Source organism: Eptatretus burgeri, chromosome 9 (genome assembly GCF_056783735.1).
Source record: "Eptatretus burgeri isolate ZD-2024b chromosome 9, Ebu_testis_v1, whole genome shotgun sequence".
NCBI classification, from domain to species: Eukaryota; Metazoa; Chordata; class Myxini; order Myxiniformes; family Myxinidae; genus Eptatretus; species Eptatretus burgeri.
In genome coordinates this window covers 49,143,795-49,158,284 of record NC_140969.1, presented here as the reverse complement: position 1 = coordinate 49,158,284, position 14,490 = coordinate 49,143,795, and the positions used below count along the sequence as shown (strand labels likewise).

At 45.4% G+C, this 14,490-nt stretch overlaps 1 protein-coding gene and 1 long non-coding RNA gene across 6 annotated transcripts in view; one reads left to right on the top strand and one right to left on the bottom strand.

Moving 5' to 3' along the window:
- LOC147020098 (uncharacterized) overlaps positions 1-14,490 on the top strand; it is a 232,136-nt gene that overhangs the window by 98,681 nt on the left and 118,965 nt on the right. For 3 of the 4 annotated variants that reach the window (XR_015062000.1, XR_015062001.1, XR_015061998.1), the window contains exon 2: positions 7,450-7,544. This is a non-coding gene — a long non-coding RNA (uncharacterized LOC147020098). The remainder of the gene's footprint in view (positions 1-7,449; positions 7,545-14,490) is intronic. The other variant, XR_015061999.1, reaches the window with a different exon arrangement.
- LOC147020101 (delayed-rectifier potassium channel regulatory subunit KCNS3-like) lies at positions 392-6,873 on the bottom strand. 2 transcript variants are annotated; one of them, XM_085896666.1, is made up of 2 exons: positions 3,588-3,757; positions 392-3,297 (listed from the first exon to the last, which is right to left on the bottom strand). In XM_085896666.1, the coding sequence occupies exon 2, from the start codon at positions 3,266-3,268 to the stop codon at positions 1,790-1,792; it is 1,479 nt and encodes a 492-aa protein (XP_085752792.1). In that variant the 5' UTR covers positions 3,269-3,297; positions 3,588-3,757; the 3' UTR covers positions 392-1,789. The 2 variants fall into 2 exon arrangements, with proteins under 2 accessions (XP_085752792.1, XP_085752791.1); XM_085896665.1 differs by lacking the exon at positions 3,588-3,757 and adding an exon at positions 3,769-6,873 and having other exon boundaries at positions 393-3,297.

The following is a 14,490-nucleotide window of genomic DNA, read 5'->3' as shown; positions in this document are numbered from 1 at the left end:
GGTAAATCACGATTAAAAATTATTTTTTGATGAGGCGGGAGATATCTTTATTAAAATCAGTGGAGGAAATATACACCATGTCTGATATTATTTGGGTCTTTCATATCTCCGACGATGCCTTTATCTCCCGGCATGCATCATTCCCCATCACAAAAACCAGAAACAAAAAAAAAAAACCAGAAGCAAAAAAAAAAACGGAAGCAAAAGGGCCATAGATAACGACACGGATTCCAAATTGCCATGGTATTGTGTTGTTGTTGTTGTTGTTGTTGTTGTTGTTTCCTATTCTCTCATGTGCACGCATTAAGTAATATTCACAAGATATAAATAAAACCCAATCGTGTTTATCCATCGCACAGCGTTTAAAAACAACCGGAAGCAAAAGGGTCATAGCCAACGACGCTGATTCCAAATTGCCATGGTATTGTGTTGTTGTTGTTGTTTCCTATTCTCTCATGTGCATGCGTTAAGTAATATTCACAAGATACAAATAAAATGCAATTGCAGGCATATTTTAAAACATTTCTTTTTAATGAAACCTTGTATATGCAATCAACATTTTGGGGGTAGGAGGACACATGAATATGTAACATTTTTTTTCGATTTGTCCCCCAGTTCATGTTCCCGGCATGGGGACTCAGGATCAAAGGGGTCAAAACAGAATATATTTTTTGAAACTCAAAATTTGATATTGGATCATTACTGGTGGAACTTTTTGCCATCTTTCAATTGCTTTAAGTGGGAAGCTTGGGGATTTGGGATGGTGCATCATCGATTTCGCTCTGGTGTATTTTAATTTTGTACAGAACAACAACCAAATTCAATACATTTTGGAATGCGCATGCATGCCAATGAGATAACAGAAACAAATATATTCAGAAAAAAAATTATGGACAAGTCTTAAGAGTCAAAGACAAGGAGTTCAAGAAAATATTGACCACTCTAGCCCCATTAAACTTCAGTCATACACAAATGAGTGTTGTTTGTTTGTTTATTTAATACCCCTCCAATTCAAACACATTTCCGGCAAAATTTAAATTGAATATGCACACCATTAAATGTTGGATCAAATGTCAATAAATCGGCCTACTTTCTAATGCAGAGTCTAAAATGTAATCATATGGACTTCATTTTTTATTCAATCATGCACATGCACATGGTTGCTTTCATCATTCTGAGTAGTGGGTGGGGGGGGGGGGGCTGACCAAGCCTTGTGTTGGTTTAGTGGTTAGGGTGGCTGGCTTGGGATATTAGGGTCCTGAGTTCGAGCCCTGTTGGGTGCTGAATTAACACCAGGTGGGGTTGACTCAGCCTTTCGTCCTTCTGAGCTCGGCGAAATGAGTACCAGTTTCCTGGTATAGGGGCACTGTAACAGCAGCATAGCTGTGCCCCGCCAAAATGATAGCTACCTGGCAGCCAAGCTGCCAGACACAAGAAGAAGAAGTGGGGCTGGGATGCGGAGGCAGTGTCCCCATGGATCAGGGCAGGAATTTTTAATTTGGTCAGGGTGCTGGCACAATGGCCTGTTCAACTTGGTGCTGGCGCAACTTGGAGCCACAATGCTGCTTGCACAATTCAGCAAAACCATTTGTTGTTGATGAACTGGAAATGGAATCAAAGGAGTTTTCCAATTAAGTTTACCCCCACTTTCCTGATTTTGAAACCATTTTTCACATCGAGGGATATAAAGTGTTATATACAGGAGATCAAGAGATGTGTTCTGAATATGATGAATTTTGATCGAGAATATGAGCAAACAAGTGCTGCCTCAACGGCAGGCAATTCTAGTTTATGGGCTCGGTTCCTCAATATTAGTGATGCTGTCCATGGTAGACGAAATAGAATTTGTGAATGTTGAGAACTTACGAATGTAACAGTCTCTCCTGGACGTGAGATGTGATGTCCCTTTACTCTGCTGCATCAGCAACACAAGGGTCTTCTGTAGACGATAATATTTGTTGAATTTGTTGAAGATGATTGTGATTGGCAGAGCGACGACCAAGATTCCACAGATGATGCAGCCCGTGCCGACGACTTTTCCCATCAAGGTAATGGGGTAAGTGTCCCCATAGCCCACTGTTGTCATACTGATGGTGGCCCACCACCAACAAAGAGGAATGGTGTAGAGACCTGACTCAAGCTCATTTTTCTCGACTGCAAAAACAAGCACGGAGAACATGGAGATTCCAACAGTGAGGAATAACAACAGCACTCCAATTTCGTCGTAGCTGTGCGTCAGGGTGGCACCTAACGAGCGAAGTCCTAAAGAGTGACGGGCGAGTTTGAGAACACGAAGGACACGCATGAGTCTGAGGATCTGTATAACACGTCCCACATTCTGCAGGTCCATCTCACTGTCTACCAGGTGATCGATGAGCAATGTAAGATAGAAAGGCAGTACAGAGACACAGTCAATAATATTAAGAGCATTTCTCCAAAATGTTTGATGATCTGGAGTCGCAAATACTCTGAGCAACAATTCCAAGGTAAACCAACTGATGCAGAAGTTCTCTATGGCCGAAATAATTGGGTTGTCAACTTCCTTTCCATTGACTTTTGAAGGATTATACTCTGGAATGCTGTGAATGCACATGGAGGCGATAGAGAGGAGAACCATGACCAGGGAGGTTAAGGCGAAGACCTTTGCGCAACACGAGTGGACTGGGTTCTCAAGATTCAACCAAAGACAATGGCGTATTCGGCCACAGCGTGATACTGGAAACTTCTTAACGACTCGATCCAACATCGATTCATCGATGGTCGCCTCTGAACTCTGGCTTATTTCATCCAGGTCTTGCCTCATAAAGTCGTCCTTGCGCTCATGGTAACGATAGCTACAACAGCCATCAATGAAAGCTTCCTGGATACCCCAATACTCTATTTCTTGGCTGAACGAGTGGGCACACAGTTCTTCCATCACGTGTAAGCGACCAGTATGATAGAAATTGAGGATATAGGAAAAGATCATTGGGTTTCTGTCGAAGTAAAACTCATGATCAGCCATGTTGTAGTCATCGCAAAGTCCAAGTCTTTCCTCCAACGATTTGCAAATCAACAGTTGCCCAAGGCGTGTCTGAGGGAATCTTAAGATTGTGCTGTTGTCCACCTGACGTTTGCAGCCTCCAACATTGATGTTGATGGTGTTGTTCCAATGATTGGAGGTCCCATCATGCTGCCTCTGGTGTCTCAGGCGTTTTCTCAAAATCATGCCCGAACAATTCTTTTTGCCGACCGGGCTGGAGGTAGCTCCGTGGTGGACTGCCCTCATGCTTTCATTCTGTACGGGTCTCAATGGACCTGTAAGCACATGTCGTTAGGTTACTGTGGGTTCCCACTTACTCTCCGTCCTGTTTTCGAGTTGATTAGAAAATGCGTACATATAACATGACATCACAAAATTCACACATTGAAGACATTTGCGAGAGATGTGTTGTGCACATTAATAATAAGAGTTCCCTTTCAAGGAACGTTGACGCAGGAGACCATTAGGCCCATCAAAGCCTACGCTATTATAACCAACCTATGTTTGTTTGCCTGTACTCTATCCTTTTAAAATGTTGAATGTCAAGCAAGCAATCAGTAGGTACCATTTTCAAAGTCGTTGGTATGACTCGGCCAGGGTTCGAACCACCTGAACTCCCAGACTTAGAAGGGACACTCTCACCATTACACCACCGAGGATTTAGGCTTCTACAACACAAACCGGCAAAACAATGTGCAGGACACCGGAATGCATCCATATTGTCCACCCTTTGCATTCTCCCTTACCCCTCATCGTTACTTGCATCCTTTGTTTGTCCATCTCCATCTGCTTTCTCCCTCTGCCCTGCTGTTGGTGTTTTCCCCTTTCTCCTGCAGTTCCCTTTGTTATGTTGTGTCCTGATTTTGTTCTGTGTCATTGCTCTTCCACGAGTCGAGGGCATGTATAAAAAAAGAAAAAAAACAGAACACAGCCGTTCCGCAAAACAATGCGCAGAGCACCGGCAAAAAAGGGCACTTCAGAACACGAAACTCTCCAAGCAAAGAAGTTTTCCGCACATTAAATCAAAAGACGAATTTCCAAAAATAGATACATCTTCAAAATGAATGTTCACGAAAGTTATAAATAATACTTTATGAAATAAATGAACTACATCACAGGCAAGAACAAGTGAAATCTACAAAGGCGAATTGTAAGTTATAAAGTGGAAAAAGAGCAAACCAATATCGACAAAAGAACATTTGCACATGACTGAAAGAGGTCCAGAACCATGGAGGTACCTTTTACGGACCTGCGGGTCGCGCATCTCGGGAGCACATGATAACCGTGGCGAGCGCTTGCAGTCTGCACCGATTTCTTAATGGACTTGGCTGGGACAGACGTGGAACCCCACCCCATTTAATCAGCTCACTGCGGTTGAGACCTCGTGCTCCCCGCCTCGACTTGTTCGATGCCAGCAACCCAAGTACAGCACGAAGCACACACAATCCCAGCACGTCAAGCTTGCATTACATATGATCAGGTGTGTGTGTGTGTGTGTAATATGTATAACTGGGCACCCCTCCACAATGACAGAGAAGTTTCGGTTAATCTATCAATTTAAATATTAATTAATGGACTGTAAAAAGGTTAATTGTGTTGCAGTCTTGGTTTCACTCAAGAGCCAAAGCTCTGAGCTACTTATCCCACCCACTGCAAAATGGTGATGCAACATAGGGCAGCAGAGGTTCAATTTGTCGAAAAGGGCAAAACATCATGCTTGTGAAATAAAATTTGGCTCAAACGTTATTCATGCCTGTTCTCCCATGATTTCAAACATGAATGTTGAGCTTTTCAAACATGGGAAGCGACCACAGTAAAAAAGGAGACAGACAAACGCACGGAGACACCACGGTTCACAATCTACACTAATCAATGTCATTGTGTGAGTGTGTGTCAATGTGTCTACTCCATAACTCCAGAACCATAAAACCTTGCAACCTGAAACTTTTGCACACCATCATCTGTGTCTATGTCTGTGTCTATCATTTTGCACACTCAAAGGAAGTGTAAGAGTGAAAATTGGAGGTTTGGGTTAATTAAAACACCCCTTTTGAAGATGATTAACAGCAGTATGTAATTCTATCCTTTATATGATTTTGCATCCTCAGTCACCGCTCTCCATGGGGTCAAAATGCGTATCCGAGGTAACCTCGCTGGGGTCTGAAGCAGACATGTTTTTGGGGCCTGCTCAAACATGCCTCGACTTCGAACAGGCCGCAACAATTTCTTAACGATAAAGTTTTTCTTTTTTCACTTTCCTCACTCATATTATCGAATTCCTGTTCACCATGGCTACAAATCGCTCTATACATCACTTTTGTAAGCACTATGACTTTTCAAATTAGGAGCTTGGAGCGATTTCATGCATTCTATGATACGATTTTCCATGATCCACTTTCACGGAATAATTAGCGTACATCATCGAAATATGATTTCGGTTTTGAGGATCGGATATCATACGGAATAAATCAGTGTCAAAATCTGTTGTGAAATCTGATAATTAAAAGAAATAACGAGTCTTATAACTAGGCCGATATACCTATTTACTTTAAGCAAGCAAGGCTATTTTCCCTCCTCCATACAGACACAAAAAAATGTCAAATTTCCAAACGATTAAACTTATCTTTTTCTGCTGTTTGTAAAATTATATTGAGTGAACAGAAATTTTTGGAATGTGCCAAAATTAACCAGCTTCATTGAGCCATATGATTTAATACATTCATTGCTTGACCTCGTGCCATGTCCCCCAGAGGGACTGCCTATCCATAGCGTCTGCAGATCTGTGTCTATATTTTCAGAGGTTTCACGAGGTGCTCCACAGGGAATCCAAGCAAATCTCGTAAAAAAAAAAAAAACGGATTTTGCAAAATAAAGTCATAATGTTTGTGTGGATCCCGAACCGATGCACCACTTGACGCGTGCACAGACGAGCAGGCAACATGGTGGATTATCTGCAATGTTTATTTTCCGGGCAATTAAATTTTGTGGTCTCCATGGTTGTTCTACATGAAACAGCAACTCCTTTGTGGATAAAGTCATTATTTGAACGAATTCATTTAATTCCTAAAACTGCTGCATGTGCGGTGAAGACCGGCTTTAAAGTTAAAGGGCTCATCAATGGTATACAGCCACAGCCTGACCAATCATTCCTTATCTACCATTTAAGTGGAGTGCTTGCTTGAGTCCTTAAGCCACTTGCAGAGCGCTCCACAGTCGATAGCGGTACAGTTCGTGTCGGGATTTACAGTTCGTAAACAGTTCGTGTCTTTTTATGTTCGTAAACATTTACAGTTCGTAAACAGATAGCGGTACAGTTTGTGTCGGTAGTTCGTGCCGGACACGTCCAGATCGGGATTTACAGTCGGCAGTTGCAACAAGGTGAAGGTACATGATTTACAAAGGTTATATGTTTCTCTTTGTGAATTTCAAAGCAAAATATATTTTAAAACACCCGATTTCTGAGCCATTTGCCGTATGAACGTGTTTTCGAAATTACAGAGCCTATTATTTTTTTTCCACCCGTCATGACGATTGGCAGCTGTTTATAAAGATTAATGTTGATGCACATCTCCCTGAAACGTCTATAATGCAACATTGTTTTTATAATTTGTATATTAAAATTCCCCCAAAACAAGGGTGAAAGCGACTCAAGTTTTTTGGGTTAAATGCAGTATGAACTTCAGCTGGTAATCACACTGACTCGAATGTGCGGATTCCTGAAGAATTACCGATATTGGCCAAGCACTAATACAGTGTGTGTGTGTGTGTGTGTGTGTGTGTGTGTGTGTGTGTGTGTGTGTGTGTGTGTGTGTGTGTGTGTGTGTGTGTGTGTGTGTGTGTGTGTGTGTGTGTGTGTGTGTGTGTGTGCGTGCGTGCGTGTCATAAAGTATAACATGTTCTATCCATCTGCTGTCTCCGGACAGGACCGGGCGGTGTTTGTCTGTGGACACAGAGTCTTGTCTCTTCTCCCCTCTTCCCCACCCCTCTCTCCATCTTTCCTCCTCTTTTTCTCCCTCCCCCCTTTAGTATTCCCATCAGTGAAGCGACAGGTGGTATTTGCTCGTCCTTACTATAATTCACGGACCAGTGTATGTTTGTGGGGCTCCTGCTCCGACAGTTCTGATGCAATTGCATCCAGACTTGCTCCAGAGGATCAGCATCACCCCAATTAATGTATAGGGGTGTTTTTGTATTTTCCGGTGGTCGTGAGGGTGGTGAAGAAGGGGGGGTCGACGCAAATTCTCTATGTAAATGTGTATCGTGTAGCATTGCCTCCAGATGGGGGAGGGTATTACAAGTCTCTACAATTTGCAGTACAGTATTGCTGTCCCCTCATTTTCCTGTGCAGTGAGGTGTTTTGAATTATAAGCTGGAAGTATGTTTTTGCTTCATGCACATAATCAGGGTTATTTATTTTTCCGATACAGGGCTGTCACATGCCTATACAATGCCCAAATAAAGGTATGCATCAGAAGAACATGTTGCATGCTTGGAACGAGATCGCCCATAGGGTGGGTACTCTGTGAGTATACCTTACAATCATTTATTAACACTGTGGTGATTATTCCTTTCAGTGTGCTAGTTATGATGATGATGCTTAAACCAGAACAAAAGAAATATCACTCGCATTTAAAATGCAATGGCATGTTGTAAATGAAGTCCGGCTGATGATTACACCTTTGTCGTCTCTTCAGTGGTTGATGAGGGAAGGATTTTTTTGGCATTGAAAATGGCATCGAAGAAAGAAAGCAAAAGAGGAGAATCGTTCGTTGTCATTGTGTTTGTTGAGCCAAACCAACGAAATCGACTTCGCTCAATCGTCTTGGTAATGTCGAACAAAAGTCACGATTAAATAATCACATGTTGAGCGACTCATGAATAGGAATAAGAAAAGGCTTGAAAGTAAAGGCACATGAGCTTCAAACGTGTCGTGATGATGAGCTCCCATTTGTACTAGCCTTCCAGCATACCCTCACATCCATTGGCTCTGTGGAAGGACACAACTGAATGGCTATTAGAATCACATGTTTGCTTTATTTAAAATATTCACAAAATAAAATAAAACAATAATGACTTAATGAATCGCTACAACACAATTAGGCTACTCATACTCATATGGAAAGACAAACGACCAACTGTAATAAAATATATATATATATATATATATATATATATATATATATGTATATATTCATATGCAAGTTTCAGAATCCTCCCAGGGTGAGCTCAAAGTATCCATATATAAATATATAATTGTGGGTCAGGGGTCGGGTGAGAAGACCACTGGATGGGGGAAGCTATATCACTTTCCACCAGACTCCCCGGAATTGTAGGCTGTCGCACATGGATAATTCCGTGACATGGTGGGTCGCTTAACCGACCGTGGATGCCAATAACTCAACCGCGTGACCGAGGATCCTCCCGTCTATGGGTTAATCGGGTTACCTAATTAATCACGTGGTTTAATTACCGGGAATCACGCCCTCTGTACGCCTTGTCCGAACCAGATCACTCTACTGGACCGAATCACTTTTCCGGATTGGATGCAGCCGAGCAACACTGCCAAGGATGTACCGGCTAAAAGGAACGGATCGTTGGGAATAAAGTCCCAGCTAAGCTAGGATTCGGACCATGCTGGATCAATGGAAGAAAAGACAAAAACGAGCAGGGAACATTCCTAATGATATATAATTTATTAACAGTCAACTTACAAAAGGGGACACAGAGCAGACTTAATGTGAAAATAATAACAATAATAACAATAAAACTAATGTCACCCGCAGGGTGACCCGTATCTTGCCAAAAGGTGACCACGTGTGACTTCTTTAAGGTCACACTGAGGTGAACAGAGCTGCTATCCACCAGGAGCGACTCCTTGAGGAATATCTGCCTCCGAGAAATTCCGATGAGAATCGTTCTACAGAGTAACCATGAAAAATAGGTGTTTGCCTCATAACATCACCAAATGACATCATAATGTCTCAAGCTTGACATATCTAGAAAGCACTCAGAGCTGTTCAATTTGAGGTACTACACGATATGGTTCCTAAAACTTGAAAATTTGACCTTGGGGTCAAATATGTTTGACCTCAGGTGCTAACCATGAAGGTCAAGGACAATCGCCACCAAAAACTAATCAGCTGAGCGCCAGACCATATACTACATTCCCATAAAGTTTGGAGACGATTCGATTAAAATTACTCAAAAAATAAGGGTTTCGTCGACTCCCTTGATTTGGGACAAAGTGACCTTGACCTTTGACCTTGACCTTCAAAATTTTATGCGCTGAAAGGGACCTCTATTGGCCTCTGATATGCGAAGTTACAAAAATTTCCAATGATAACTGTGCTCTGCAGAGTGATTTATACGTGATTACAGACAAAAAAAAACATGAAGGTCAAGGCCAATCGCCACCAAAAATTAATCAGCTGAGCGCCAGACCATGAACTATATTCCCATGAAGTTTGAAGACGATCCGATCAAAATTACTCAACAAATAAGGGTTTTGTCGACTCCCCTGATTTGCGACAGTGACTTTGACCTTTGACCTTGACCTTCAAAATTTTGTGCGCTGAAAGGGACCTCAATAGGCCTCTGATATGCGAAGTTACAAAAATTTCCAATGATAACTGTGCTCTGCAGAATTTTTTATACGTGATTACAGACAAAAAAAAATAAAATAAAATAAAACATACAAGCTGACTAACATACCTTGCAAAAACTTCGTTTTGGCAAGATAATAACGATCTTCTGTGGTCTTACTTAAGCAGACAGGCACCAGGACACACACACACACACACACACACACACACACACACACACACACACACACACACACACACACACACACACACACACACACACACACACACACACACACACACACACACACACACACACCGGATGAAGAGGGAGTTTTGAACCAGGAAGGGAAAGGAGTTGAGGCTACGTTCTCTGTACCTTTGTGCGTGATAGCACGACGCACCACCAATACGTCTCCAGGCGGGGGGGGGGGTGCTCAGTGGTGTGTTAGCAGACAGTGGGCGCGTTGTCTCTGGCTTCAGCCGCACGTGTGGAGATTGTATTCGGAAAGGAGGAGCGTGAGTGGAGAAGGGGCGGAGTCCAGAGTGCGAAGACGGAGTGGTCAGTGGGTTCAGGGAGGCGGGTGGGGTCGACGTCGTGTGGGCGGAGATGAGGAGGCGGAGTCCAGACAGCAGGAGGCGTGTCGTGGCGGTGTCGACGAGGCGAGACGAGAGTGGGAGAGGCGGAGAAAGAGAAAAGAGCAAGGCAGAGGGACTGCTTAGGCATTGGTAGTTCCGACTGCATGTGGGGAGGGCCACCCAGAATCGAAACGTCATCACCTGAATCGGGCGCTCCGATTGGCCCCGACCCCTCACGTGGCCCGCTAACTTGGGCTGGAAACCACCTCCCTTCGTTTGTGGCAAGGCCATCCCAGACAGCGAACATATTTCGCTCCGACCCCACGACATGACACGAATCGCCCACACCGAAATTGGCACGTGAATCGTCCTGCAAAAAACCCCGGACCGTGCCCGGGTGACCGGTCGAGGGTCCCGCATGCCTGCTCGGGCGTTCGACCAGCGTTGATCAACGGGATCGCTCCGCGCATGCCAACGTGGCCCGTACTGTACATTCCCCAGCTCGATCGCAGCTTCGCTGGCCATAGAGACAAGAAGACGTTCACCATCCGTGGAGAATCCGCTGCTGCCAACGAGGGCCGAAGGTACATCGCCATGGATAAATCCATGCACGTTTCACGAGTGGTGTACGTGTCTGCCTTTGAACACATTCCATACAGCGCGCGCAGTTCGGCCATTACGCATGTGGCCAGCGCTCACGTTCACACGACTCCGCTAGCGTGTGTGTGGGGCGAACACCAATATGTGTCGGATATTGAGGTTGAAAAGGAACAAGCCGCTTCTACGCCACACACTCGTATTCCACCAGACATGGCGTGGAGACGTCTTTATCGGCCTCCATACGCGTTTCCGTGCAGCATGGGTGTCGTGCTGGCTGTGTTTCCTGTGTTGTGAAAAACACCATTTGTGCAGCCTCTTAAGACACACTCATTTGCATGCCTTTTTCTGCAATCGGCAATCCTCCCCCAGACCATCGGAAGCCCGAGTCGATAATCCCGCACTGCCAAGTGCACCACAAAACTCGCCGCACACGCCGAGTTTAGGGCTCGCACGGGAACGAGGGCTCTGTGCAGCAGTTTCGTCACAGCGAAGGCGCACGTGGCTGATTTACCTCAGGAATAATCAGACGAAAAGAAGAGTGGGGACGAAATGAAGAAGAAAATGATTTAAGCAACCCCAGCTATTAGATCGTCACAACACACTCTGTTTTTGTCCTGCTAAACAAAAGGAAAGGGACTATCTACACGTATAATGGAATAACTGTCTTCGGACAGCTATCTGTTGTATGCATGCGGTTTCGAGAACTGCAACACTACCCCCCTCCCTTTTGCTCGACTCGACCCGAGTCATTAACGTTCGTGTTGCATGTAGGTGTAGGTTCCCCGAGTACATTTTACCTACAGATCCCTGAGTGCGACATTTCGAATACATGTCCCAAAAACAAATAACCGAGTGCGTTGCGTAACTAAACTAACAGACTCGTGCGGACAACTTATCTACATTTCTGGAAATTTGAACTAAACAAACAAACAGGTGGGTTAGAACCACATACATTTCTAATATTTACATTACCCATGGCCCAGGGATGTGACTTAAGGAGAGAGCAAAATAAAGGCAGCATTCGGGGATGTGTGCAGCAGCAGGCAACCAATGATCAGGCGTCTTCAGGGCCCTCAATGGTCTTTTGCTTGTTGTTGTTTTTTTGTTTGTTTTGTTTTCCTGGCTGCTGTAGGCAACTCACCCGAATACGGCAGGCCACGCGCCGTCTCACAGTCCATTTGAACTGGCCTTTATACACAACAAGATGTCCGGGCTGCACAAATGCAGTCCCTGGTAACGCGGCTGCATGCAGGGCAGTCCTTGCAAACATTTCCACACAGATGGTCCTGGCACACAAGGTAACGTTGAGTGATGTGGCAAGCAAATAAAGGCATGGGTAGGTATGGCAAATGGAGTCAGGTAAGGTGCGACAGTACAACAGGTCGGCACATGAAGCTGGCCGGCCTCGGTGTGGTCTCGTGAGGTTATGGAGGGAGTATGGTGACATTGGCCGGTCCTAAGACGGGCTCGGTCCTACCCTACGGTCTTCCCCCATCCTATTGCCTATGCCTGTCCTTGTCCATACCCACGCCCATTCGGTTGTCACAAAAAACAACTAAATTTAGATTTTTGTTAGTCATAATTATGTGTGTCCCGAACCCCCATATCGTCTTTGTTCGACTAAACCGTCCTAATTGTCTATTCCCAATCCCTAAGATCCATTTTGAAAGGTTTGAGGAAGAGACAAGTGAATCTGTCTCGAGGCCCAATGCAGCCTCAGAATAGCTCCCACAGGTTTCAGAAATTTCCAAGGGGAGTCCAGCGGCCTACGAACAGTGAAGGGATGGATGGTGCGAAGGGGTACACGTTTCCTATCTATCCTACCATTTATTAAACTTTAATCTATCCCTGGGACTTTTCAACACGTCTGTCTCTTTAAACTATCGGTTCTAGCAACCACGATTCCCGTCACCTGTGTTGGTGTTCATCATTAATTTGGGCCTGGCCCACAAATTTTCTCCCGTGCTCTTGCCCAATTTCGTGGCTGGCCAGCGTGGCTCCACTGGCAGGTCTACCCACCTGCCGAACTCGATCTTCGGAACCCCCGGGTTGCTGAGGCTGTTTCCGAGCCTATGAACGTGGGGAATACCCTTCCTGGCATTTTCCCCGTCGATGCCCACGTGGCATTTTGGCGTTCCGGGTCCTTTTCCCCTGAGTACCCGTGCCCATTACACTAACTCAGTCGCTTGGACCCATGGCCTACTCTGGCCGACTACTTCGGTGCCCTGGGTGCCCTCTACTCAGTATGCAAATTTCACCAGCCATGCTCCCAGCTGGTCAATAGTCTCCTACACCCTGCAAAAGGTTTCGTGCCTTCGTTCAACACCAACAAGAAAACGACATCCTTTTGGTTAATTGAACTAACCCGCTAACTAACATTACACTAACCTCGGGTTCTCTTGGGTGGGATTCACTCCTCCCCCCAATCATTCATTCGCACCATGCATTCCACATTCACTCGTTTCACACTCGGGCCCGCTAACCCACATTCACTCATCATGTTTGTTTTTTTTTCAATTCACTCCAACACTCTAATAACTACGTCCCCCTAACTAACTCATGCTCTCCGTCATCTCTTATTCTAATGCACATTCCATTTAACTCTATCGCGAAGCTATGTCCCCACAACACGTTCCATATCTGTCCTTGTTCTCCAATCCATTCCTAAATTCTATCCTACATTTCCCCTAACTGATGTTACCAGGCCCCATGGAGGACTGCTCATGCCCCCATAAGGCCGGGCTACCTAACGCCAAACCCTTATCCTAACTAATGCTCCTTTGCCCTGAGCAAGGATGTTCGCTCCATCCTCCGTCTACTCATGGCAAGGCTCAACGAGCTTTACACCCCCGTGGGGGCGGTTGCCCTAGCTCCGGCTCCTTCAGTCTGGTCAATCCATGAGGGTGCAAGGTCTCCCTTATAGGGTCTTATGCAGTCCGCATGAACGTTACGGGTGAGGGCCTGTGGCCCCATATTGATTTTGATGACCACGTCACTAATTTGTGCCAGGACGACCCCCGGGCCCTGCCAGGGCGAGGCGAGTTTCGGGCATTTGCCCTTCCTCCTCCAGGGATTGAAGAACAAAATCTTCATCCCCGAAGAGTACTCACTCGCCTGGCTCCGGTGGTCGTACCTGCGCTTCATTTTCACACCCGCCTGTTGGAGTTGGCGGCGGGTAAAGGCATGGACCTGTTCCATGCCTTCCTCCAACTGACGTGCGTAGCCCTCCCCTGGGGGTCTATCGGGACGATCAGGCATCGAGCCGCACAGCAAATCGACGGGAGCCTGCAGCTCTCGTCCATACATGAGCAGCGCTGGGCTGCAAGTGGTGGCTCCATGCTGACTCGTTCGGTCGGGAACTCCATTAGCAAATACGGGAGAAGTTTGTGGTGGTAAAGAGTGCCAATTGCTGTATCAGGGTTCTATTGAACCTTTCCACCATTCCGTCAGATTGTGGCCTTAGGGGCGTTGTCCGGGTTTTTCGAATTGCCAGGAGACTGCACACTTCTTTTAGCAATTCACTTTCAAAATTTTGTCCCTGATCGGTGTAGACGCCGTGGTGGACACAGGAGCAAGCGCCACAATCATCAGCCTTGTGGTGCAGCTCCTCCGGTATCCCGTGCTGACATATAAAACTTTCTACGAAGGCCTGTGCCACAACCCCGGATTCTTGGTTGGGAAGGGCATAGGCCTCCGGCCATTTAGTGA